The sequence below is a fragment of the Peromyscus californicus genome, unplaced genomic scaffold, assembly GCF_007827085.1.
Source record: "Peromyscus californicus insignis strain IS unplaced genomic scaffold, ASM782708v3 Scaffold_2__1_contigs__length_46816999, whole genome shotgun sequence".
Lineage (NCBI taxonomy): Eukaryota > Metazoa > Chordata > Mammalia > Rodentia > Cricetidae > Peromyscus > Peromyscus californicus.
Window position 1 is genome coordinate 34,752,086 of NW_026294540.1, and position 26,274 is coordinate 34,778,359.

At 52.0% G+C, this 26,274-nt stretch overlaps 1 protein-coding gene across 1 annotated transcript in view; it reads left to right on the top strand.

Annotated features, from left to right (window-relative positions):
• Positions 1–24,939, top strand: part of Prkar1b (protein kinase cAMP-dependent type I regulatory subunit beta) — a 116,617-nt gene extending 91,678 nt beyond the window's left edge. Inside the window, exons 9-11 of the mRNA XM_052754292.1 lie at positions 4,110–4,231; positions 21,972–22,053; positions 23,380–24,939. Of these exons, the coding sequence (XP_052610252.1) occupies positions 4,110–4,231; positions 21,972–22,053; positions 23,380–23,552 (377 nt within the window). The 3' untranslated portion in view covers positions 23,553–24,939. The remainder of the gene's footprint in view (positions 1–4,109; positions 4,232–21,971; positions 22,054–23,379) is intronic.
• Positions 24,940–26,274: the final 1,335 nt, after the last annotated feature.

The window sequence follows — 26,274 nt, forward strand, 5'->3', positions numbered from 1 at the left end:
TATTTCAGTTTTCACCCAAGACTTACGGTGTTAGGAGATAACGCTTGTTTTCCAACCTTGGAATATTGCACACTTTAAATGCTATTGGGGGAAAAACTCTATCCTTAAAAACACATAGTGGGGAGAGAGGTGCTGCTGCTGCTGAAGCCCAAGCCATGTATGTATTAGGCAAGCACTTTATTATTGAACCCTGCCCCTCACTGGGGGATTCTAGGCAGGTGTTCTTCCACTGAGCCACACCCCCGCCCCTCACTGGGGGATTCTAGGCAGGTGCTCTACCACTGAGCCACACTCCCAGACCCTCACTGGGAGATTCTAGGCAGGTCCTCTACCACTGAGCCACACCCCAGCACCTCACTGGGGGATTCTAGCAGGTGCTCTACCACTGAGCCACACCCCAGCACCTCACTGGGGGATTCTAGGCAGGTGTTCTACTACTGAGCCACACCACTCATCTATAGGTGAGCATCATAACTGCAGCCTCTATTGTACACAGTGTTTCACATCTACATTCCCTTTCTGCATCTGTTTCTTCTTGACACAGACTATGATTTTGCTCAAAAATGACCTTATTTCACAATGGACGATATGTATTGCTTTGTTGCTATGAAGAGATACCATGACTATGATGACTCTTATAAAAAGAAGCATTTAGTTGGGGCTTGCTTACAGTTTCAGAGGTTTGGACCATGATCCTCATGGTAGGTAATATGGTGGCATGCAGGCAGACATGGCAGCAGTGAGTTCTACATTTGAATCTGAAGGCAGCAGGAAGAGAGAGATACTGGGCCTGGTTTGGACTTATGAAACCCCAAAACCCACCCCCAGTGACATACTTCCTCTAATAAGGCCACAACCCCAATCCTTTTCAAGTAGTACCACTCCCTAATGACCAAGCATTCAAATCTATGAGCCTACAGTGGCCATTCCAGTTCAAAGCCACTACACAGCCCAAGCTGGTCTTGAACTCACTGCATAGTCAAGGCTGGCACTGAAGTTCTCTGATCCTCTGCCTCCATCTCCCAAGTGCTGAGATTACAGGCATGAGCTAATATGCCTGGTCAGACAGGTTTTTGGTTTTTTTTTTTGGTTTTTCGAGACAGGGTTTCTCTGTGTAGCTTTGCGCCTTTCCTGGAACTCACTTGGTAGCCCAGGCTGGCCTCGAACTCACAGAGATCCGCCTGGCTTTGCCTCCTGAGTGCTGGGATTAAAGGCGTGTGCCACCACCGCCCGGCGTCAGACAGTTTTTAAAGAAAGCTGGCAGCGAGCCCCATGTGTCAGTGTAAGTCTGTAAGCCTAGTACTCAGAAAGCTGAGGCAGGAGGATTATAAAAGTTCTAAAGTCAGTCTAGGCTGCATTGTGAGGTGTGTCTCGATAAATGAGAGGGGAGGGGAGAAGGTGAGGGGAGAGAGGAAAAGACAAAAAAGGGAAGCGGGCACACTACTGTCGCCAGAGTGACTCACTGCCCACACTGCGCAGCAGGGTTCCCTGTGGCCTGCGGTTCATGGGAAACGTGGCCCTTCTGCAGTGTGCGGGCACAGGCAGGGGATTTAGGGGCGAGATATTTCCCTGCTAACCTAGATCTAAAATGAGTGCCTTTTGAAATTTTTATTTTTAGCAGCTGGCCTACATATGTGGTGTCTAAGCGTAGGCCAGAAAGGTTTCTTCACTGCGAGGGAGCGGGGGTGGGGGGGGGATACAGTTAAAAAGGTACCATGATTTTCTCACAGAAAACTCGCACATTATTATGGTTTTTTTTTCCTATTGGGGGGCCGGAGATGGGCAGTGTCGGGAACTGCAAAGTGTGAGCAAGGCGGCAGGTGCCTGCTGAGTTTCTAAGCATTTAAAGATAAACTCAGCAGCAGAGTTAAGTATTTTTTTTTTCCCAATGTCGTGGTAGGTGTGCCCTTTCTGAGTATCACAATATCAGTGCTGGTCATGATGGCTCAAGCTGAGGCAGGAGGATTGCTGTGAGGCTGCCCAGGGCTACTGAGGGTGCTCTAGTTTAATTTCTGTTGCTGTGATGAAAAAGACACCCTGACAAGAAGCAACGTGTGGGGAGAAAGTGTTCTGAAAGTGTTCTAGGATAGAGCGTCACGGAGAAGTCCCAGCGGCAGGAACTTCAGACAGCTGGGCACATCACATCCACAGCAAAGGCGGAGAGAGAATGCATGCATGCATGCATGCTTAGTGTTCAGCTGGCCTTCTCTACTTCGCAGTCCAAGACCCCAAACTAGGCAATGGTGCCGCCCACTTTCAGGCTGGGTCTTCCTACATCCATTAAGGACTTTAGACAATCCCCCACAGACATGTCCACGGTCCAGCCTGACCTGGACCATCCCTCACTGAGACTTTCTTCCCAGATGATTTCTCGTTATTTGAATTGACAATTGAAACTAACCATCACACAGTGAGTTCACGCCCAGCCTGGAATATCGAGTGAGGCCTTGTCTCAAAAACAAACAGGAATCTGGGGAGATCGCTCGGCAGTTAAAATGATTGCTGTGTAAGCATGAAGACTAGAGTTTGGAACCCAGCACCCACATAAATGCTGGGTGGGTGTGGGAGCCTGCCTATAATGCAAGTCTCTGAGGGGTAGAGATGGGATCCCAGAGCAAGCTGACGAGCAAGAGACTAGTCATATCAGTGAGCTCTGCATTTGATTAAGAGACTCTGCCTCAATAAATAATGTGGAAGAGCAATGGAGGGCAATTCCTGGCATCCACCTTGGACTGCTACGTGCATGTGCACCTACACAGACAGGCACCACACACACACACACAGAGAGAGAGAGAGAGAGAGAGAGAGAGAGAGAGAGAGGAGAGAGAGGAGAGAGAGAGGAGAGAGGAGAGAGGAGAGAGAATAAAAAGACATACATACAAAACATTTGCTACATCAACTCAGCTCCCAGTCCTTGCCCTGTTTTGAGGGTGATGCTGCTTGTGTTGCTGAGTTGTCCAAAATATGCAGTAGTTGTGGAACCAGGCTGTGATTCCATTGTTTGCAAAAAATACACTCAGTCCTACTCTTTTGGAAAGTAATTTCTCCTTAAGTGAATATTGACTTGATTTTCAGTATCTGCTGTTTACATTATGGAGTCAGTGAAGACTATTTTCAAACTGCATTTCCTATGAAAAAAGGAAATAGAAGTCAAATGTATATTACATTATTATTATTATTATTATTATTATTATTATTATTATTATTATTATTAATTGAGGATGCAACCCAGGACCTGGAACATGCTAGGCAAGTACTCTACCACTAAGACACACCCCCAGCCCCTCACTGGGGCATTCTAGGCAAGTGATCTACCACTGAGCCACACCCCAGCCCCTCACTGGGGATTCTAGGCAGGTGTTCAACCACTGAACCACACCCCAGCCCCTCACTGGGGGATTCTAGGCAGGTGCTCTACCACTGAGTCACACACCAGCCCCTGACTGGGGGATTCTAGGCAGGTGCTCTACCACTGAGCCACACCCCAGCCCCTCAGTGGGGGATTCTAGGCAGGTGCTCTACCACTGAGCCACACCCCAGCCCCTCACTGGGGGATTCTAGGCAGGTGCTCTACCACTGAGCCACACCCCAGCCCCTCACTGGGGGATTCTAGGCAGGTGCTCTACCACTGAGCCAAACCCCAGCCCCTCACTGGGGATTCTAGGCAGGTGCTCTACCACTGAGTCACATCCCAGCCCCTCACTGGGGGAGTCTAGGCAGGGACTCTACAGCTTAGTTCCATGTTCAGACTTCTTTTTACTTATTTTACTAAGTTGTGTAGATTGCCCCTGAACTCACTCTCTATCCTAGGTGTGCCTTGAATGTAAACTCCTGCCTCAGCCTTTTGAGTAGCTGGGACGCGGACCTGTGCTACCACAATCCGCTTACAGGGTACATCTTGGATGGAACCTAATGGTGAGAGGTGCCAGGTCCTGAGCTGAAGGACTCAGTCTGGCATTTGAGCATTCTGTGGTTTCTGCTGCAGCATTGACTCTGAGGAGCATCATCTCAGATCACCATCGGGGATCTGAGAACTGGGCCTTCTAAGGGTGCATTCAAGGATCCCATGTTGTGAGGTGTGGCCTGTGACCCCTTGTGTCCTCCTGCAGAGTCCCTGGAGAAGTGGGAACGCCTGACTGTAGCTGATGCCCTGGAGCCTGTGCAGTTTGAAGATGGAGAGAAAATCGTTGTCCAGGGGGAGCCTGGGGACGACTTCTACATCATCACAGAGGTGAGTCCTATGCAGGCCGTCGGTGCCATGGGGCTCTGGGCAGTGCCTGAGTGGAAGCCAGCACTACTTTGCCTTGCTCGCTACTCCCCTCAGCACCACCTCGCCCTCGCCACCCCAACCTCCATCTCCTCCCGCAGCTATCCACATGGGAGAGTCGGGGGCGATAGCCTCACCCCTGCCACTCACTGGGTTGTCTGTTGTTGAGATAAAAAGAGTGTCTCCTTTAAAATGATGGCAGGTGTGATGGCATTGCATCACACACACACACACACACACACACACACACACACACACACACACACACCCCTGTGAAATAGGGGGATGGAGTAAGATGGGTGGATGGAGTCCACCTCAGAGCCCCGGTTTTGATTGTACATGTTGGGGAAATTATGTTTCACGGATACTGGACCTGTAGGCAGATCTTGAGCCTTCCATTACTGTGTAGGAAGAGAAAAGTTTACTCTGGCTTTCTCAGGGATTCCAATCCTGGGTCTTTTGGCTCCACCGAGTTTGGGCTGGTGAGGCTGTGCCGGTGACAGGAATTCATGGTGGGGCAGAGCTGTTAACTTTATGGGGGAGAAACAAGGCTGGGGCCCCAATACCATCTTCAGGGACTTTACTTCATTGACCTCCCAATAAATCCCGACTCCTAACGTTCCCACCGCCTCCAACAGCACCGTCAGGTGTTGTAAAGGAATCCTTCCCTCAGGTCCTTTCACCTGGCATTTTGTCATAGTGTGGGAAATTCATGCATGTCAGAGGCACTGGGAACTGTCTTCTCTGGATAAGACACGGGGCAGTTTGGACACGGCCCATAAGCTCAGGGAGCTCACAGGTACAGTGTGGGGACTTGCCCCTTCCCTGGCCCCCCGCAGTGGGCCGTACTGGCTGAATGAATGCAGGCCTGCATGAATGGGTATCAGCCTCCACCTCAGGTCATGCTGGGAATAATCCTCCTGATACCTTCCTTGCCTTCAGGGAAGGAGCCTCATTCTGAGATGTTTCTTTCAAAAGAAAAGAGGAGGAGGGCCAGTGAGGTGGCCCAGCAGGTAGACACTTGCTGAGGACCTGAGTCCTCAGCGCGCGCACACACACACACACACACACACACACACACACACACACACACACGAGCACATGTATGCACACATGCCCACACCCATACACACTATATACATGCACACGCACACACACATACATGTACAAACACATGTACTCGCACACACATACAAATACATAAATATAGTAAAAAAAAAATGTAAAGAGGAGAGAAGAACCATGAGAAGAGCAAATGACTGTTCTGGTCAAGACTAGAATGAGGCCGATTCCTCCACCCCAGCACCTCAGTTCCCAAGATTCAGGCCTGTGTAGAGGCCAAGCCAGAGCCTGTGCACTATTACGTGTGTGTGTGTGTGTGTGTGTGTGTGTGTGTGTGTGTGTGTGTGTGTGTGTGTTGGGGTTGGCTTCACACAGACCCAGGGCCCAAGAGGCCACCCCTGACCATCTTAGAAAGAAAGATGCAGTCATGTCAGGGACATCTACCTGACACATCACCCAGCAGAACACGCTTAGTTTTCAATCTCTAAGAGTGGCGGCTGGCCACAGAGGGAGCTGTGCAGAACTCCCAGCATGCCTGCATTGAGGGCGTCTGCCCCTAGCCTACCCCCAGTGTTGTCTCCTGTCCCCCCATAGTTCTGAAAGTCCTCTCTTCTGAATCTTTCCGTTTGGTCATGACCGTGGCCTCAGTGTGATGCTGTTCCGAGCGTCTATCGGAGCCCATCTTGTGGTTGAGAAGTGGAGGTGTGCTGTGTGTAATGGTATACTTGGGAGACTGAGGTGGAGGATTGGGGGTTCTAGGCCAACCTGGGCCACGGTGGAGTGGCTGTCTCAATGAGGAAAAAAAGGGTGTGTGGGGGGAATAAGAGTGTCAGGAGGGAAGTCCAGTGTCCCTCTTGTCTCTGTCCCCAGTTCTGGGCTTACAGGGATCTGCTACTACACCCGAAGTTTTATAGGATGCTGGGGTCAGACTCAGGCCCTCAGGCGTGCACGGTGAACCCTTGGCTCACCGGGCTGTTTTCCCCATCCTCTCTTTGGCTTTCTGAGACAGAGTCTCACTCTATAAACCAGTTTGCCATACCCCTCTCTGCTTTGTGTTTTGTGTGTCCCTCCCCTCCCTTCATGTCTCTCTGGTGAAGGTGTGAGATTTGACCTCAGGGTGCCCCTGATCTTCCAGAAGGTTCTGCTGTTTGAGGACGGCAGTTACCTTGGGGGAATCTCAGGCAGCGGGCCTGGGCTGGGACCAGCTTCTCCAGAAGTCCCCAGTGTCCTCACTGTAGAAAGGTTTCCAAGAAGGCTGCTGCTTCCCAGGGTGGCCTCAACATCAATCAGCCTCCTTCCCCCTTCATTGACTGGAGAGGAGGGAGAGGGTGGGCCTCGTTCACATGAACAGCGTATTGTCTAGGTCTCTGAGATGTAACCCAACCCCAGGGGAAGGTATAGTTTTCGTAACCTTATAAAATGTGTTTGAAGTGGTCTCCTTGGCAACGTGGCTTTCTTTCCCCCCTTCTTCCTCTGTGATCAACTGAATCTGGCAAGTCAACCCACAGACCCCAGGTCCACGGGAATCAGAGACGCTTAGAACCAGAACGTGCCGCCGGGGGACTGTGCAGCTCATTCACATGACTTGGGGGAGGCTGCGGCCACATCTAAGCCAGATGTGCATTGAGAGGGTCAAAGCCAACCCTCTCTGGGGTGTGTGTGGGCAGGCGCACCCAGCTGCTGTGTCTGAGCTCCTCTCCTGGAGGCACGAAGGCTCCTGTTTCCCTCACTCCTGGCCTGCCCCCCACCCCGCCCCGCCCCCTCTGTCTCACAGCCTCATTCTGCAGTTGTCACATTTTCCTAGTGTGGATTTCCTGAAGTTGTTTTGTAAACTGTGTCCTTGTGGTGACACTGTGCCGCTGTAGTCCTGGGCTACCTGGATGCGAAGCCCACATCTCTATATCCCTGTCCTCCGTCCCCAGTTGACTGTGGAGGGGGGAGGGCGCACCTCCACCTGTCCCTGACCCTCGGAGCTCTGAGAGCTACAAGATGTCACACTGGCAGATTAAGGAGTTAGATGGCCCGTTTTTGTGCCCTATAGGGGTCTCTGCAGGGCGGAACCCTCCGAGGCCATATAGCTCGTTTCTCATTGCTATATTCACACCAGCTGTCCCTGAGCTGACTAGGGAAGCTTGCCAGCCAGCCTCTCAGACACCTGATCCTCATAGCTTCTAGAAAACACTCAGCAGACAGGGCAGGAGCTGGGTGTGCCTCCTGCAGACACACCCACTGGTGGGAGCCAGGCACCTAGGACACAAAGGTGGAAGGCACCGGTGGGGTGGTGCAGCCCCGGTACACCCCCCACCCCCACCCCGCTTTTCTGAGCTCACTCTCTACAGTGCCACCCTCCTGCCTCGCTCCTCTGTGTGCGGCCTAGGGTGGGCCACCTTGGGCCAGGAGCCCTTGAGATGGGACGGAGCCTTTGCTGGGTCTGGACTTGTGTTTGGCAGGACACAGACTCTGGCTGGCCTCCCAGTCGGGGGTATCGTGGGCCTGGGCCGGGCCTGCCAGGACCCGGAGGCACGGGTGACCTCATCTGGATCCAAGGTCTCTCACAGCTCTCCAGGAAAACCCAAGAAGAGTTGGGCAGGAGCTGGGTGGGAGAAGTGAGTTCTCAGCAGCTCAGATTCCAGACCCGCATTCCACAATTTAAGCTGCTACCCCCACCCCATTCCTGCGCCCTGAGTGTCCAGGGAAGCAGCTGGACCAGGAAGGATGGCTTCCCATAAAATCCCAAGACTGAAATTGGGCAGCATGGGAGGTGTTGCCATGGGAACACTGGATTGGATTTATCTCCTTGCTTAGCAAATTAATTTTATGAATGTCCACAGTGTTGAAGTGACTGTAAAACAACACATCTCTCAGCTGCCCCCAGGCCTGGGAACACAGCCCTAACATCAGAGTGCTTGCCTCCAAGCTGGGGCATAGAGGGCACCTTTGCAGACCTGCAGGAAGAAGGCCAGACATACACTGCACCCAGGCGCCCCTGAGGGACATGTTTGCTCTGCTCAGGGTCATTGAGTCTGGACCTGTGCCGGCCCTACTACACGCCAGGCACTGTGGCTCCACGGAGTGTATTTACGCCTCAAACTCAGTCCTTACTCATTGTTGCCGCTGTTCTCATGGCTCTTTGAACAGTTTTTTTTGTTGTTGTTGTTTTTTGTTTCTTTTCAGTTTTTTTGAGACAGGGTTTCACTGTGTGATTTTGGTGCCTGTCCTGGATCTCGCTCTGTAGACCAGGCTGGCCTCGAACTCACAGAGATCTACCTGGCTCTGCCTCCCGAGTGCTGGGATTAAAGGCGGCAGCCGCTGCTGCTGCTGCTGCCGCCGCCGCCACCACCGCTGCCGCCGCCGCCGCCACCACCACCACCACCACCTCCTGGCTTCCTGTTGGTTCCTATGCTCCTCTCTTTGGGAGTAGTGCCTGGAGGTTTGGGGCCTGCAGGAGCTGTGTGGAGCCAATGCTTCAGATATTTCTCTGGCGTCAGCTCCCTTGGCTGTAGGTGTGGCAAGCACCTGGCACCCCTTGTGAGAGGGGTTTTAAGGGAGGCAGACACTGTAGAAGGACACAGGGGAAGGACATTTGAAAAGGACACTGTATGCCTGTAGCCCAGGACATCTCAGAGATACAGACAAGTGACTAGATTTGGGGAGTGAGGGTCTCAGGTCCGTGGTCTGAAGTGGAACTGGCTGGGGAGAGGGACTACAGGGGATTCTGGGGCTGGGGCAGTTGTTGGAGCCCTGCTAACCAGGGCCTTTCAGGTTGTTTTATTCTGGGGTCGAGGTGGCCATTAGAGTGTGTGATACTTGCCAAGAAATCACACGGGATTGTCTACGTAGAATAAATTGAACAAGGGATCAGGGCAGAAGCAAGGCAGGCAGAATGGTGAGAAGTTGTCTCCAGGTGACAGATGGTCTATTGTCATGAGAAAAAGCCACCAGCGGATGAGGAAGGAGAGGGCAGGCAGGGGATTGGGGTGTTGAAGTTCAAGTAGAAGTTTTTAAGGTAGGAAAGGTGTCTTATGGACAGCACAAGCTTAAGAACAGGTACCAGTTGTGTTGGGGCGTCTGATACTGGACCACATGGTAGAGAGACTGCACAGAGGGCCCTTGGCAAAGATGCTCAACGATCGCTCGCTCTGGTGTTTGATGCCCATGTTGCTGAGCATGTCTGGCACGGGAGCCCACGAGGCTGGAAGTGTGTGTTGTTGTAGGACTGCATTGTTGGGCACATGTACCATGCACATACATGCTGCGTGTGACCATGGTGCATGTTGCCTGGGTGACCTAAACTCCTCTCCGGAGTCAACAGGGGGCATCCAGTGCCTTAGGATCCCAGGCCAAGGTCACAGCTCCCAAGGGGCCTCCTGACCAGCCATCTGAAACCTGAAGGCCTTATGTCTGTCCCTGTCTTAGGAGACACACTGGGTGTGGCTGTCAGCTCCTGTTCTGCCCTCACCTGGCCTGGGCTGGGGGAACATCCATCCTTGGTGGAGACACAGCTCTGTTCTTCCTGCCTTAGGGCCATGTAGGTGGGGCCTCCTCAACCCCCAACCCAGGGGAATCGCAATGCCATGGGGGGTTGGGAGGCACAGTTGGCAACACTATGAATTTGCCCTGGGGGGTGGGGGCTGGAAGGAACTCCCAAGAGCCAAGCATGGCTCAGAACTTGCCTGTGCCTGTTGGTTCCAAGGTGTGGGGGCTTTCTCAGGGGTGGGGGCATTGCTCTTACCCCGTGTGTCTGGCACTGGGTGATCTCATTCACCAGTGTTTTCCAGCTTGTTGGCTGGAGCCACTGTGATGAGCTGTCAGGATTCCCAGCGACGTCTGGCTTCACCATGCCTGGACCTCTTAGTAATCATGAGTGCCTACTGCTCAGACCCCACCCAGTGGGCCAGGGAGCATAGCCCACCAAGAGGGTCATGGAGGACCATGGACACTGATCCATCATCTTTCTCATGGGAAGTTAGAATGGTCACTTTGAGTCTGCAGGGCTCGGTGTTGCCTTTAGCTTGGTGTGGAAGAAATCCTTCTAGGGCTTGTTTGCCACAGCTCCATCCTGGCTTCGTCACAGCTACATTTTCCTAGCGGCTGGGATGTTGGGTGCTCCAGCTCTTCGGGGAGGGATCAGGGGAACCTCCTCTCTGCCTGAGATGGCCATACCACACTGGCTCACGGTAGACAAGCTGACCCTCCAAACACGTGCTGTCGTTTGGTTCTGGGGAATCCCTGTGAGACTCAGAGGCTCTGCAGTAGGCTGTTCTCTAAGAGTGAGACCCTGTCTCGAAGCAAAAACTAACAGGAGGGCTGGGAATGTGCTCGTGTGGCGAAGTGCTTGCTGAGCACGCACGAAGCTCTGGGTTCTGTCCTTATCACCACATAAACCGGCTGTGAGGGCACATGCCTGTAATCCTAGTGCTTTAGAGGCAAGGGCAGGAGGATTACAAGTTCAAGGCCATTCCTGGCTGCATATCCAGTTTGAGGCAAGCCTGGGCTACACGAGACCTTGTCTCAATGAAGAAGAAGAAGAAAAAATAACATGTAGAACATTCCTTCCCAAACCAGTATCAAAGGCATATTGTTCCCATTCCTTCAACTTCTCCAGAGACCCAGCAGCCCCCACATCCCGGGCCTCCATTGCAGACCTTGGAATCCCATTTCCAATCATCCTTGCCCTGCCAGTCACGTGTGTCCCCAGTGAGACAGATGTGGAATGTATCTGCTGGCTTCCATGGTCTGGGATTACCCTGCTGAGACTCCTGGCTCCACAGAGGCGCCTTCAACACTGTGCAGGAGCAATTCCTATGAGGACAGATGTTTTGCTGGGAAACCCAAACAGATGCACAGGCCAGTCTGGATAAGTCAGTCATCTGTGGAGCCTTGAACCACTGTATCCCATGGCTGTCCACACAGCCCTTCAGTGCCTCTGCTGCCCTCCATACAGGCCTTGGATCACCAGGAAGCAGGACTGGGCTGGGCTCCTCTCTTGGGAAATCACTCATGGGAGCACAGTGCAGGAGTGAACAGTGGGCCTGCCGAGGAGACTCCCACACACTGGCCATGGCTCGTCCACAGCCCTGATGCTGTCTGGGACTCAGCTCAAGGGCTTCTGACGAAGAACGGTTGCTGAGGGCAGAGTGTGCTCTCCTCGCCTCCAGAAATGGGCTGGGTCCAGTCAGGGCAGAGACAGCAGGAGTTGAGGGGTTACCCAGCATGGTGGGTTTGGGCCCTGCCAGGTAAGGAGATGTGGAGGAGGCCAGGGTAGGATTCTGAGGGCATGGGCAAGACCATGGGTGGGGTAAACTGAGGCTGGTCACATAGAGTTGGAATTACAGTGATTAAAATACAAATCACAAGAAGTTTACATTTTAAACATATCTACAAGGACAGTTTGGTGGCATTGACCCCCACAGCGTGTGGTGGTTGCATATCTATTAGACTGTCCTAGCTATTTGGGAGGTTGAGGCAAGAGGATTTCTTGAGCCCAGAAGTTTAAGATAAGCCTGAGCCATGTGGTAGTGTTGCACGCCTTTAATCCCAGTACTCGGGAAGCAGAGGCAGGTGGATCTCTGTGGGTTCGAGGCCAGCCTGGTCTACAGAGTGAGTTCCAGGACAGCCAGAGCTACATAAAGAGACCCTGTCTTGATAAACAAACCAACCAACCAACCTAAGTGACAAGCCTGAGTAATACAGCAAAATTCCATATCAAACAAGCAAGCAAGCAAACATATCCAATACTCACACAGACAACACACACACACACACACACACACACACACACACACACACACACACACACACAGAGAATATGCCAACCCACCATGCACCCAACACAGACTCACACACATGCAGAAAGCATGTGCACCTTTCTCACACAGAACATAATCACTTGCATATACTTGTCTATACACTCCTGTGCACAACACACTCATACTTGCAGATCCATTCACTCAGCATACAATCACATGCATGCTTAACACACAAACACATGCAATCATATGAGCACAGTACCTGTATTCATGCATAGAACAACATGCACTCTTTCATGCACATGCATAGCACACACCATACAGCATTCATTCTTGTGGGTACATAACACGAAGACCCACACAGCATCACACCACAGCTCACACACTCAAGCACATAGCACCAGCACCCATGTTTGCACAACACACATACACACAGTACATGCATGTGTACACCTAAACAGCACCCACACTCTTGCATACACATCACATACACTCATGTGTGCGCACACAGCACACTGGGCTTGCAGGCTGGAACAGCTTGTGGAACACCTCTGGGGTTGGAAAGCCTGAGATCTGGGCATGGTGTGGTGGCTATGGATCTCTGAGAGAACAGCCAGATTTCCATTTGAGTTTCTCCCTGTCTGGTAGAGGTTTGGCAGGTGGAGAGGCCATAACTGGAAAAGAAAAATAAGAGTATGGCAGAGGCAGGAAGCTGTGCCTATCGGGCACCTGAGGCACTCTGGACTTGTAGATGTGGGACATTTGTCCTAGGCTGTGTCAAAGGCCTAACTGCCTGTGCATGCCCCCCCCCCCCCCCCCGCCAGCTGCACCTGGAGAACAAGCTTGTATCCTTGGGACCTGAGTTCTCCTGGGTTGAAGGTAGGGGTAGGGCCAGGCATATCTCATTTGTAGGAGTGCATATATGCCATTCTGAGCCTGGGACTCACTTGGACTCACTTGGACTCACAGGGCTCCAGATACCATGGTTGGTGAGGAGGAAGGTTCCCAGCACATCCAGCCCAGCAGTAGATGAAGGGACAGTCAGTATTGGCAGCACTCTTTGGGAAGACCCTCCAGGGCCACAGTGGGTAGATGGAAGGGGACCCGTGGGTGGCGGAAGTCCTTTTAGAGTAGGTTCTGGAACTCTCTGTTGGTTGGACAGGGATGAAAAAGTCAGATGGAGGGCAGTAGGGTATGGACTATGGTGGGTAGAGGCGGCAGGAACAGAATCACTGAGCTCAATTACTTCTGGATGGCGGGTGTTGTTGGGTGGGTAGGCCGGGGGGGGGGGAGATGATGGCGGAGATGAGCAAGGGGGGCTCCATCTAAGGGGGAGTCAGAAAGAGGAGTCCATCTATAGGGGAAGTCAGCAGGGGTGTCCATCTATGGGGAAGGACAGCAGGGGTCCTACTCATAGCAAGGATAATGGGCCATCAAGAGCAGGGAGATCAGAAAAGATGAGGGCCATTAACAGTGATGTCAGCCAGGACGGGAGAGCTTTGGTAGAGGTCGGCAGGAATGGGGACTAGTGTTCAGGAGGGGTTCTATAAATAGAGACATGGATGGTATGAAGATGAGTTAGGATATGCATTCAAAAGCAGACACTAGACCTCACTCAGGAAGCAAGACCATGGGCTTCCCAGATGGAACTTAGTAGCTCATGCCCACCCCCGGGAATCAGCAACCCAGCACTGGTCTAGTACATTCACTCTAGCTCTGCTTGGCTGAGCTTTCCTGAGGCCAGTGTGTAAGGCCGGTGTGCAGCCTGCTTCTCTAGCAGATAGTGGGGTAGGGTGGGTGGGGAGGGGAACTGAACCACAGGAGCAGGGCCCTACATGGCCGGTGGTGCCCACATGCCGTCTCACTCTCTTGGCTCCCGCCACTGTCTTGCTGACCCCTGCATGCCATGTCTACCTGCCCTGGAGTCCTGGAGCTTCATTTCGAGCCACTGTTTGGACACCTGCTGGACAGACTCGACCCTGGGGTATGTGTGACAGAGACTGACTCTGCAGAAGGGGACCCTCTCACACAGGCCTTGACTGCCTCAAGCTGTGCTCCCCAGGCCCTCGTTGGCACCTGTCCCCATCCTGAGAGCTGTGGCGCCGGAATCCAAGTTAATGTCTGTTTTCCCACTGGAGCTGCTGGGCCGTGCCTCCGCCATGGCCCAGACCTCACGGATGAGCCATTAAACACGGGCACAAAAGCTGACCTCGGCCGCCCACCAGGCTGGTGTGTTTGCTCAGTTGTCGAAAGGACAGGCCGTAGCCAGCCTTGTTACAGACAGGCAGCAGAGCGAGGCGCGTGGGGAGGGCCGGGCAGGGCACCTTCGCAGATGAGAGCCCAGGCTTCTTAAGGTAGGAGCAACTACACAACCAGCAGGAGCCCTAGGGAAAGTCACACGGGGTGTGTGTGGGGGGGTGGGGGGAGCAGACTGGCTTTGCATGGGGTGGGGTGGAGGTGGGGTGGGGGAGCTGCAGTTGAAATCAGCTTCCACGTGGAAAACTGTTAATTGTGGGGGTCACTTTCTTTAAACCTATGGGTGTTCTTGAAAAACTGAAACCAAAACAAACACAAACAAACAAAACCACAAAAACCTATGGGTATAGGGGTTTTGTTTGTTTATGTGCAGGGTTGTGGATTCAATCTTCAGCAATATAGAGGGGGAAAGCCTTAAATGTTTAAATTAGATGTTGTAGTACGTTAGCCCAGAACCTGGGAGGCTAAAGCTAGAGGGCTGAAAGTTTAAGGCCAGCCTGGTCTATGGAATGAGTTTGAGACTAGCCTCATCAGCATATTAAACTTTGTCTCAGAAAACCAAAATCAAACTTGGGTGTCATCATTGGTCAGGCTGGGCTACATGAGAACCTGTTGTTAATAATAATAATAATAATAATAATAATAATAATAATAATAATAATAATAATAGTTTGGGAGGCTGGACATGGTAGAGCCATTCCTGCAATCCTAGCCTTGGGGAAGCTGAGGTACAGTCTCAAAAGTTAGAGGGCAGCCTGGGCTACATGGCAAGCTCCTGTCTCAAAATTAAAACAAGACCTCTGGGATATGTTCCCCGGGTTGAGGCTACCTCCATGCTCTGTGACTGTGCTTGTGGGTGTGAGTTCAGTCTTGGCATCCATGCAGAAAAAGATGAGCCATGAGTACACACAGCAGCTGCAGGTTAGCCCTGGATCCCTGGGACAGCTTTCATGACACTGAGGACAAGCACATGTCTTCCATCTCCCTCCTCATCACTCATGTTCTCATTTCCCCATTCCCAGTGGAGCTGTGTCTGGGGTCTCTGGGGTAGGCAGATCTTATCCATGCAGGGGATGGGCCATCCTCCATTCGCAGCATGGATGTAGCTTGTGTGAATGAGCCCCAAAGGGTACACACATGTGCCTTTGTGTGTACGTGCTTTTGTGGGTGTTGGTCCTCTATGGGTACTGGTTCTCATGTGCATTCATATCCCTGTGTGCACAGGTGTGTGTCCCCATGTGCGTGAGTGTCCCCATGGACATGCCTGTCCCCATGGGCCCCAGGCCTGTCTGCAATGCATCTCTTGCACCTGTCTCCAATTACTGGTGTCACTTTTCATTTATGGATGGTGGGAACCACTTCCATGTATGGAAGCGAAGCTAAGATTCTTTTAAAAGATACTTCTTTAAATAAAGCAAATAGTTTTGCCTGTGGCCTGTTCCCTGTTCCGGAGCGGAGGGTTGGTGGCCTCCGCTGTGCATGGGGTCTGACTCCTCCCCTTTCAGGCTCAGCTCCTTGCTGTCCAAGTGCGGGGTGCTTCTCATGCAAATGCCTCATGGTTCTTTGATCCTCTGCTGGTCTCTGACTCTTTCGGGACTTGGAAAGACTTGGGCATTCATGCTCATCCTGGTGTGGGTCCCAGGCAGAGGTCTAGAAGACATGGCCACCTACTCCAAGTAGGCCCTTGCTGACACCCCAAGCTCCCCTATTTTCAATGTTCCCCCCACCCCTTCACCCTCATCTTCTCCCTAGTCCCATCTTGGCCTATTGCCAGTTGCTTCTCACTCTCTGGGAGGGTCTCTGCCCTGCTGGTTGATAGCTCTTGCTCCATGGTCACTTTGTGGCTAGACCTAGTTGACTGTCCCCTCCTAACCTAGTCCCTCGGTATCCCCAGTGTCTGAGCCCACGGCTTGTTTTTCACTGGATGCTTAAGGGTCCCTCTGGCAGAGGTGAGGGTCCCAGTCCCTTCTCAATTCATGCTGGAGAGATGGAGGCCATGACAAGGAGGGGCTCCAGGGCCAAGGTTGTGAATGATGAGCAGCTATGAGAACCAACTGGGCAAGAAAACTGCCTCACTCATGGCCCCACCCATCTCCTCCCAGGAATCGGCTCCCAAAACCCGATCTGGTTTCCCCCACCTCCACCTCTGAGAGCCCAGCTTCCCTGCTGAAAGCTACCATGTTTTGAATGTTAAAAATGTCCGGGGAAGTGTCAGGAAGATGGCTTAGTTGATGAAGGGCTTACAGAACCCACCTAAAAGCCAAGAGTGGTGGCATGTGCCTACAATCCCAGCACTGGAGATGTGGACCCAGGACGATCCTGCTGGCCCGCCAATCTAGCGGAACTTGTGAGCACCAGGGTCAGTGAGAGACCCTGTCTCAAAAAATAAAGTGGGGAGTGATTGAGGAAGACACTCAGTTCAACTTCTGGTCTCCACATGCTAGGCTGTGAGATATGGAAAGGGGAAGCCCGCGACCTGGCCTTGTAGGAGTGGATCCCACGTGACCCTCAGTGGCTTCCTTCTTAGGAAAGTCACACTTCCTCCTTAATGTTGTAGGAAAAAAAAACTTCTTTAAAAAAGTCACAGCAGTTAAAGGGAAACTTGTCGTCTGTCACTGCACCCGTCATAGGCACTCAGGAATGACGATTCCCCTTACCTCACCTCTGAGCTGTCTGCCTCAAATCTGCAGCTGAACTGGGATCTTCAATGAGGAACTTGGAGACTATGAGCCAGATATTTGGCATGGGTGTTTTCCAAGCCTGAGCTCTAGACATGTCCTCCAGGATATCTGGCCGTTTCCGTGGCGACTAGGAACACAGAATGGGCCTTGAATTGGGAGTGTTTTGTTGTTGTTTTTGTTTTTCTAGGAGCTTTCTTTCCATGGCAGGAGACATGGAAGGCCTGTCTCTAGCAGATGAGAGAGCGTACTGCTTGCTGACTTCACAGACATGGGGCTTTAGGGTGAGGAAGGCGACAGTCATGCTCCAGACAGTCAGAGCAACAAAGGAGCTGCTGTAACAAAGGGCCCCATATCAACACAGCAGGAAGAACAGGGATGTCTCTCTCTGTCCCACAGGGTCTGGAACCCCATATCAACACAGCAGGAAGAACAGGGATGTCTCTCTCTGTCCCACAGGGTCTGGGGCCCCACAGCACAGGTGTTCCAGGAAGCCAGGATTCCTATGTTATGTGTAGGAGGCACGGAGTCCCCTGCCGACCCCCTGCTCCCCCGCTTTCGCTCTCCTCCCTGAGCTCACCTCAGCATCTTGCCAGCTTCTCCTCCCTATGTCAGAGGCTCCCCCATCTCTGGTTGGCTCCTTTTACCTTCTGGAGCTCAGCCTCATGGTCACTTTGTGTCACAACGCTGCTGACTATGTCCCTTTGTGCTCCCCCTGTCGGAGCCTGTGGTTTGATGGCCGGCTCTGTCCCCTCACGCTTGCTGGATGCTGACCCTTCCAGGGCAGGGGCATGCCCACTCATCCCCTGCAGTATTCCCAACCCTGGAGAGGCACAAGACACACAGTCACTGATTCTGTCTTCTGAGTCTTTATCAGGCAGAGGCTTCATGTACATTTCGTCCTCACGGACATCTCTCTTGGGAGTTTCTGTGGCCGCCCCCAGCTCACCTCCAAAGAAACTGAGGTTGACATGAGTTTCCTCTATCTGTTAATGATAGAGGGATGGCATGTGGTGACTCCAGAGCCATGGCAACTTTGTTCCATCATGTGGCACCTGGTAGAGGACTGGAAGACTGGGCACTTTACTGAGGGTTCCGGGGCAGGAAGTAAGAACAAGCTGGGATCCCTTAAAAGTCCCCAACCTATTTCCTAGGTCTGTGAATAGGTTGGTGATTTTTTTTTTTTAAGCATGTAGCAACATTAAGTTGGCTTTCTATTTATTTGAGGATATTATTGGGGTGTGTGTGTGTGTGTGTGTGTGTGTGTGTGTGTGTGTGTGTGTGTGTGTTATGTATGTGTTGCTATGTAGCTCTGGCTACCTTTGAATCTGAGATTCTCCTGCCTCTGCCTTGAGGATTCTGAGATGAAGGTCGAGCGAGATGGTTCAGTGGGCTAAGGCACTTGTCACCCAGCATGATGACCTAACTTTGATCCCCAGGATCCGCGTGGTGGCAAGAGAGAACTAAATGCTGGTATGACAGGATCATGCCAGGTCACCAGGCTCCCCAGGCCAGCACTGTGTATATTTGTACATGTGTATGGGGGGGGTGCAAGTGTGGGAAGAATGTGCATATATGTGTATACAAGTGTCTTCGCTAGGGTTTCTATTGCTGTGAAGAGACACTATGACCACGGCAACTCCTACAGTGGAAGACATTTAATTGGGGCTGGCCTACAGTTTCAGAGGTTTAGTCCATTATCATCATGGTGGGACATGGCAGCATGCAGGCATGATGCTGGAGAAGGAGCTGAGAGTTCTACATCTTGATCTGTAGGCAACAGGAAATGCACTGTCATAATGGGTGTAGCTTGAGCATAGGAGACCTCAAAGCCTGCCCCTTCAGTGACACACTTCCTCCAACAAAGCCACACTTCCTAATAGTGCCACTTTCTATGAGTTTATGGGAGCCAATTACATTCAAACTACCACAACAAGTGAATGGAGAGGCCAGAGATCAACCTCAGGGGCTGCCCACCTTGCTTTTAAAGACAGGGCCCCTCACTGGCCTAGGGATGGACGATTAAGGCTAAACTGGCTGGCCAGTGAGCCCTAGAGATCCCCTTATATCTGCCTTTGTCCTGTCAGGGGGTTGACATGGGTGCTGGGAACTAAACTCAGGTCACCTGGAAGAGCACCAAGTGCTCTTAACCACTGAACCATTGCTCCAACCCAAATGAATTACTTTAAAAAATACTAACTTTTTTTTTTTTTAATTTGTGGAGGGGTGCGGTGTGTGTGTATGTAGAGATTCAAAAGCACCGAGATTGTAAATTTGGGCCACCAAGTCCAGCTTTACGTGAATGCTGAGGGTCTTCATGCTTGTGTGGCAAGCACTCTGCAGACTAAACTCCCCCCCTCCCCCCAAGCTATGACTTTAAAGACAGGAAGCCCCAGCATAAACCACCCTAGTCCTAACACAGCAAAAGTCGGCTCAGGAGCCCACCACAGTGAGTGAGCTGTCTGGACAGGTGGGGCTAATTTCCTCTGTTGGGGCCCCTGGTGGGCATGAGCATGCATTCCCTGCCCATGCTCCCTGCTCACACTGGCAGCCCCAGAGTAGTCTCATGTTTACATGCCCCATTCCATCCATCAGCCAGATTCATAAACATGCAGAGGCCCAGGAGCCAGGTTGGGAATCTAGTTTCGGGGGTTGCTAAGGGTGCCTGGGGACTCCAGGCACTATGGGCACCAGCTGCTGACCTGGAAGTCACTCATGAAGCCAGGCGGAGCCTGGCCACAGGCTCTAGCAAGGTTGGATCTGAGTGAGCCTGGGTGATAAAGCCCACCTTTGCCATAGAGAGTGGCTTTGTTGGGTGGGTACCTAGATATCTCGGCATGGTAGGTGGCCCTGGAGACCTAGCAACACTCACATGGAGGCCCCGAGGACCAGGAAGCTCGGCATCCCTGGGTATAAGTCTCTGTGGGTTTTAAATGAGATGCAGAAGCCCTCGGGCAGCTGCCTGCCTCAGGGACACGGAGGCTGATCAGAGTCTGGAAACAACTTTGGCTCCTCAGAGGTGAATCACACACACCGCCATGCTCGGTGTCAAACTCAGTGTTGTGTAGTGTTTGAAAAGGAGTCTCATATAGCACAGGCTGGCCTAGAATGCTCTGTGAAGCCTAGGATGACCTTGAATTTTCCTATGCTTGTACCTGCTTCCTGAGTGCTGAGATTACAGATTCGCTCTACACCTGACTTTTTTCTTTCTCTCCCTCCCTCCCTCCCTTCCTTCCTCCCTCCCTCCCTCCCTCCTTTCCTTTTGATGTGTGTGTTTGTGTGTGTGCGTGTGTGTGTGCCAGTGTCTGCTACATATGTATGGATATCAATGGAGTCAGAAGAGGGTATTGGATTCCCCAGGAGCTGGATTTATAGGCAGTTTTAAGTCACCTGACATGGATGAAGATCCGGAAGAACACCAATTGCTCTTAACCACTGGACCATCTCTCCAGCCCAAATGAATGCCCCCCCCACTTTTTTGTTTTGTTTTGTTTTGTTTTGTTTTTTCGAGGCAGGGTTTCTGTGTAGCTTTGCGCCTTTCCTGGAACTCACTCTGTAGCCCAGGTTGGCCTCGAACTCACAGAGATCTGTCTGCCTCTGCCTCCCGAGTGCTGGGATTAAAGGTGTGTGCCACCACTGCCTGCCCCCTCCCCCTTTTTAACATTTACTAACTTGTGGGGAGGTGATGCATGTGTGGAGGTCAGAGGATAACTTTCAGGAGAGAGTTCTCTTTTTCTACCATGTGGGTCTTAGAGCTTGAACTCAGGTCTTTAGACTTGGTTGCAAGCGACTTTACCCACAGAGCCAACTCAAGGTCTCCCCCCCCCCCCCATTTTTTGTTTTTGTGAGCTTTCTTGTTGCTGTCTTTGTTGTTTTGCTTTGGCTTTGTTTTTGTTTGTTGGGCAGGATTTTTGGTCAGTGTCTCACTATGTAGCCCAGGATGGCCTCGAACTCACAGCAATCCCCCTGCCTCGGCTTCCTAAGTGCTGGGATTCTAGGTGGGAATCACCACACCTGGCTCAGCTCTGCTGCTCTTTTGGGGAGTTACTGGCATGTTGAAAGCCAGTCCCCATCTTTCTGAGGCCCTGAAGGTGACAAGTGGGGATTCTGACTCTGGAAGGGTTTGCCTAGTCAGAGCCACAGTCCACCCATGTGTGCTGACCCTCTCAGGTAGCAGAATGCGTGAGCACAGAAGGCATTTGGCGGCCCAGACGTCCTGGGTGCCCTGGCCTTGTCTTTAATGTTCCCAGAGGCCAGTGACCTACTGCAGCTGCCCTGTTAATCATTGAGCCAGCTTCATCTGGAGACCTGCTGCCCTCTTGGGCGTAAGGAGGGGCTGCATAGCTCAGCAGGTGTGTGACCCTGAGACCATGCTCCTCCCTGCCTCCCTGGAGCCCACCCCTCCCCAATGTGGCGGGACAACCCATTGTCCTTAAGCTGCAGCCCAAGGTCAGTTCTCAGCATAGTGACAAAGCACTGGCACCCTTGGGGCCATCCCCACAGTCACCACCAAGGCCTCTGGGGGAGGTGCTGGGTGGGTCCCCACTTGGGGGTGTTTCCATCATGTCAGTAAAAGCAGGGTTCAGACAGGAACCTCTAGGCCTCTAGGTGTCTGGGAGGGTGCATTGGCAAGCTGCAGCAACTCAGAGCTCAGATCTCATGCAGATGCACCTCCCAGAAGGCCTGGTGGACCCAAAAAGTGGAGGGAGAAGCCAGCATAGTTAAGGATGGAAGCAGCTGTGGCTGCATGGAGGAAAGGAGCCAGGAAGAAGACACACAGGCAGGGGCTCCTGCTGCAGACTCCCCACGTGACCCTCCAACAAGTGATCCCCCAACACATGCCCACCAAAGCAAGTGATCCCCAAAATGTGATGTACCCCAAACAAGCAGCTTCCAACATGCGCCCCTAACAACTGACCTACATACTTGAGTGACTCTTGCCTGTCCCCTCCCTCACAGGGCTCTGCTTCCGTCCTCCAGCGACGATCCCCCAATGAGGAGTATGTGGAAGTGGGGCGCCTTGGGCCCTCTGACTACTTTGGTAAGTTGGGGTCCCCCACTCAAGATATGGCATCTCATTTGGGGCGCTGGGTCAGAAGCTGCATGGAGTTTCATGAGGCCCCAGGGTGGCTCTGAGGGTTAGGGCAAGCCACATGCACACGTGAGAGAGGCCTCAGCTGGAGTCACCTCAAATTGAAGTCTAGGACTGAGACCACGAGACTGACAGTCCTGGGGGCCAGCCGCTGGTCTTGGGGAGAGCAGAGCCCTGGTGAGAGACACAGGGACCATAAACTGTTCACTCCTATAGCTGCCAAGGAAGAGGGTCCTGAGTATTTCCAGAATGTTCTCACAGCTGGGACTAGATCATCAGGAGGCCTGGGCCACATCACAGTTGTCTGTTACATGTGGGGCTGCTAGGCAGATCACAGGACAATACTAACTAAATTCGAATTTCAGATAAATAACAGAGTTTTTCTTGGTGGTGGCGGTGGGGTACTGAAACAGTCTCATGGAAGCCAGGCTGGCTTCAAACTCGATGTGTAGCTGAGGATGACCTTAAATTTTCCATCTTCTTGCCCCTACCTCCTGAGTGCTGGGTTCACAGGCATACTTCACCATGCCTGGTTTATGCAGGGCTGGGATGGAACCCAGGGCTCTGTGCATGCCTGGCAAGTACTCTACCAATGAGCTACATCCCCAGTCCCTAATTTGTTAGCTTATATAAAAATATTTCAAGTATTTCACAGGACGTACTTAAGCTAGGGAAGGGTTTGCCCCAGACTGACTTGTGCAGGGCTTGCCATTCTAGCTATAGGAATGCTGAAGCAGGAGGGTAGCAAATTCATGGCCTGTCCTAGGCAACTTATTGAGATCCTGTCTCAAAATAAAAAAAAATTAATTTTTAAAGGGCTCAGGTTGTAGCTCAGTGGTAGCATGCTCAGGTACCATGCACAAGGCTGTGTTCAGTCCCTAGGTAAACACACACAGACATAGACAGACAGACAGACAGACAGACAGACAGACACACACACACACACACACACACACACACACACACACACACACACACATTGCATTTATATTCAAGACCAGAGCTAAAGATTCACGAGTTCAATCCCTAGCGCTGAATATACCAGGTGTGGTAGTGCAGTTTGAAGTCCCCAGCACTCAGGAGGAGACAAGATGATCAGAACTTCAAAGCCATCTTCAGCTCTATAGTGAGTGAGTTCTAGGCCAGCCTGGGCGATATGGGACCCTGTCTCAAGGAAAGAAAGGAGAGAAGAAGGAAGGAACCGCAGGTTCACCTGGCGTCCCACCAGGAAGGAAGGCCGTTCTGTGCCTTGACTTTCTGCTCTCATCCCTCCAGGGGAGATTGCCCTGCTGCTGAACCGCCCTCGTGCAGCCACCGTGGTGGCCCGGGGTCCCCTCAAGTGTGTGAAGTTGGACCGGCCTCGTTTTGAACGCGTCCTGGGCCCCTGCTCTGAAATCCTGAAGAGAAACATCCAGCGTTACAATAGCTTCATCTCCCTCACTGTCTGAGCTTGCACTGCGCCTGCACCCTTGTGGGGGCTCCCACTGTGGCCCTGTGACCCACTCCCCATGCCGGGGGCCTGGGAGCTGCTGGTTAACGGCTAGGTGGGGCTGGTGCCTGGCACGGAGCCTCTCCCTTCTCTGGACTCACTTTTGAAATAAATAACCATCTCGTGCATTTTAAAAACAAAGGGCAAGCAACCACTGTACCCCCAGACCAGGGACGTGACCGCTGGCTCCCCCACAGAGGCCCTGCAGCCTTATCTTGGGGCCACCCTATCCCCTCTTCAAGTCTTCTGGGAATTTTTATCTGATCCCCATACTTGAACTGGCCCTGTGTCCTACTGGGTCTCAAGGGGGGGGGGCACAGCTACCCTTGTAGCTTTTCCCCAGAGCTGGAAGTTATCAGGACACAGTCCCTGGACCCTGTCAGATTCTCCCAGGTTTAGGCCCAGGTGTAGGACAGATTATGTCAAATGGAAGTGTCCTCAAACGGACACTCAGGCTTGAAAGCAGAAACAGAGGGTGAGGAAAGACATTCTGGGTCCCTGCCCACTACCCACAACCCCCAGAGGGACCCCGATAGACCCAAGTAGATCCCAGCCTCTTAACTGGGGCCTGAGCTATAGTCCCAGAAAGGTAGGAGATAGTGGCTTTGACCAGTCACTTGCCTTCACAGCTCTTGGAAAGTCCATTTCCGGGTAGTCTGGGCACCCTGATCTCATGTCAGGACAGTTGGCCAAGCCCGTGACCCCTCACTGGCTGGACGCCCAGATTGGGCAGGAAGCATGGCTGAGACTGGGGCTTTCCAAACGTGGTGAGTCTGGGCTGAGTCCCCATCTCCTGGAGGCCAGGAGCCACGGCTCTGTCAGCCTTCCTATTGGAGACCCCAAGGGATAGCAAAGAACTCCAACTTGCTGATTAAAGCTGGGGGCATTGAGCCTCCCCCAGATTCATTGTGTAAAGCCTGAGTCCCTGCCCCTGAACCCCGAGCATCTCTCACCCGAGTCTCTTTTCTCCCTTACATGAGGGGAACATGTACTGAAACCAAGCTTGACCTCACATACTGAACCATCAACATCCTGTCCCCAGTGCAGTGTGATATGAACCAGCCAGGCCTGAGGGCCACGTGAGTGTCCACAACTGCTCAGTGTCCCCTGGGTAGCCGGCATGTCATGAGACAGTGTGATCAATCTTCTCTTGCCCCCGCTGTGCACGTCTAGGGAGGTGACCCTTACAGCTGGCCATCAGCTCCTCCCTGTGTGGCCATGGCTGTGTGTGTCCTGCCTGCACCGTGGACTATCTGTGGATTCTGTGGACCTGCTCCTCCATTCCCTATTTATGTCACCAAGTGCTGCATGAGCTATTAAATGTTCAATGAAGAACCCTTTCCCAATCTGGGAGCCTCTGTCTAAATCTTTTTTGTAGATCTATGGGTTTTCTGATCTGTTCTGGCATTTCCAAGTGATTAACACTGAGCCGGTGAGAATTGGCTCAGTGGGTAGAGTGCTTTCCCTGCAAACATGAGGGCCTGAGTTCAAATCTCCAGAACCCACATTAAACCCAGATAAGGTATCAGCTGTCTACAGTTGCAGGGTTCCTTCTGCAAGGTGGGAGAGGCAGACAGGAGAATCTCTGGAAATGCTCAGACCAGCTAGCCTGGTGTACTTAACTGTAAATAAGAGACCTTGTCCGGAAACCAGGTGGAAGGTGAATGCAACTTCTGACCTCTGACCTACCTATATATGTCATGGCACACTCAAACACACACACACAGTTTAAAAATCATTAAAGCTAATGGGTAGTGGTGGCGCACCCCTTTAATCCCAGCATTTGGGAGGCAGAGACAGGAGGATCCCTGAGTTTGAGAACAGCCTGGTCTACAGAGCGAGTTTTAGGATAACCAGGGCTACACAAAGAAACCCTGACTCAATAAGCAAACCAAACAAACAGACAGACAAAATCACTAAAGCTGAGCCTGGCTCAGTAGTAAAACACTTGCCTAGAATCCTCCAGTGAGGGGCTGGGGTGTGGCTCAGTGGTAGAGCACCTGCCTAGAATCCCCCAGTGAGGGGCTGGGGGGTGGTTCAGTGGGAGAGCACCTGCCTAGAATCCCCCAGTGAGGGGCTGGGGCGTGGCTCAGTGGTAGAGCACCTGCCTAGAATCCCCCAGTGAGGGGCTGGGGTGTGGCTCAGTGGTAGAGCACCTGCCTAACATGGGTTCAATATCTCATGCTGCAGAAACAAGTAAATAAATTAAAAGTTAAAATGACAAATGTTTTTGGTATTATCTGCATGCGCAGTACATTGCAGCTATCACTACGCCCTCCTACAGAGCTTCATCTTCCTACCCCAAATCCCACACATTAGATGTGAACTCCCCATCCCCACCCCTACTTCTACCATCTGTAAGTCAACGTATCCAAACCAAAGTCTTCTGTCTGTCTATCATCTATCTTTCTTTTTCTTTCTTTCTTTCTTTCTTTCTTTCTTTCTTTCTTTCTTTCTTTCTTTCTTTCTTTCTTTCTTTCTTTCTTTCTTTCTATCATCTACCTATCTATCTATCATCTATCTATTTTGATATTTTGAAACAGTCTCACTATAGAGCTCAGGCTGGCTCCAAGCTCATGAAATCCTCCTGCCTCAGTTTCTTGAGTGCTGAACTTGTAGGCCTGCATCAGCATGCCTGGCTAGCTAGTTTCATTTCAACATTGTCAGTTCAACTGGGAATC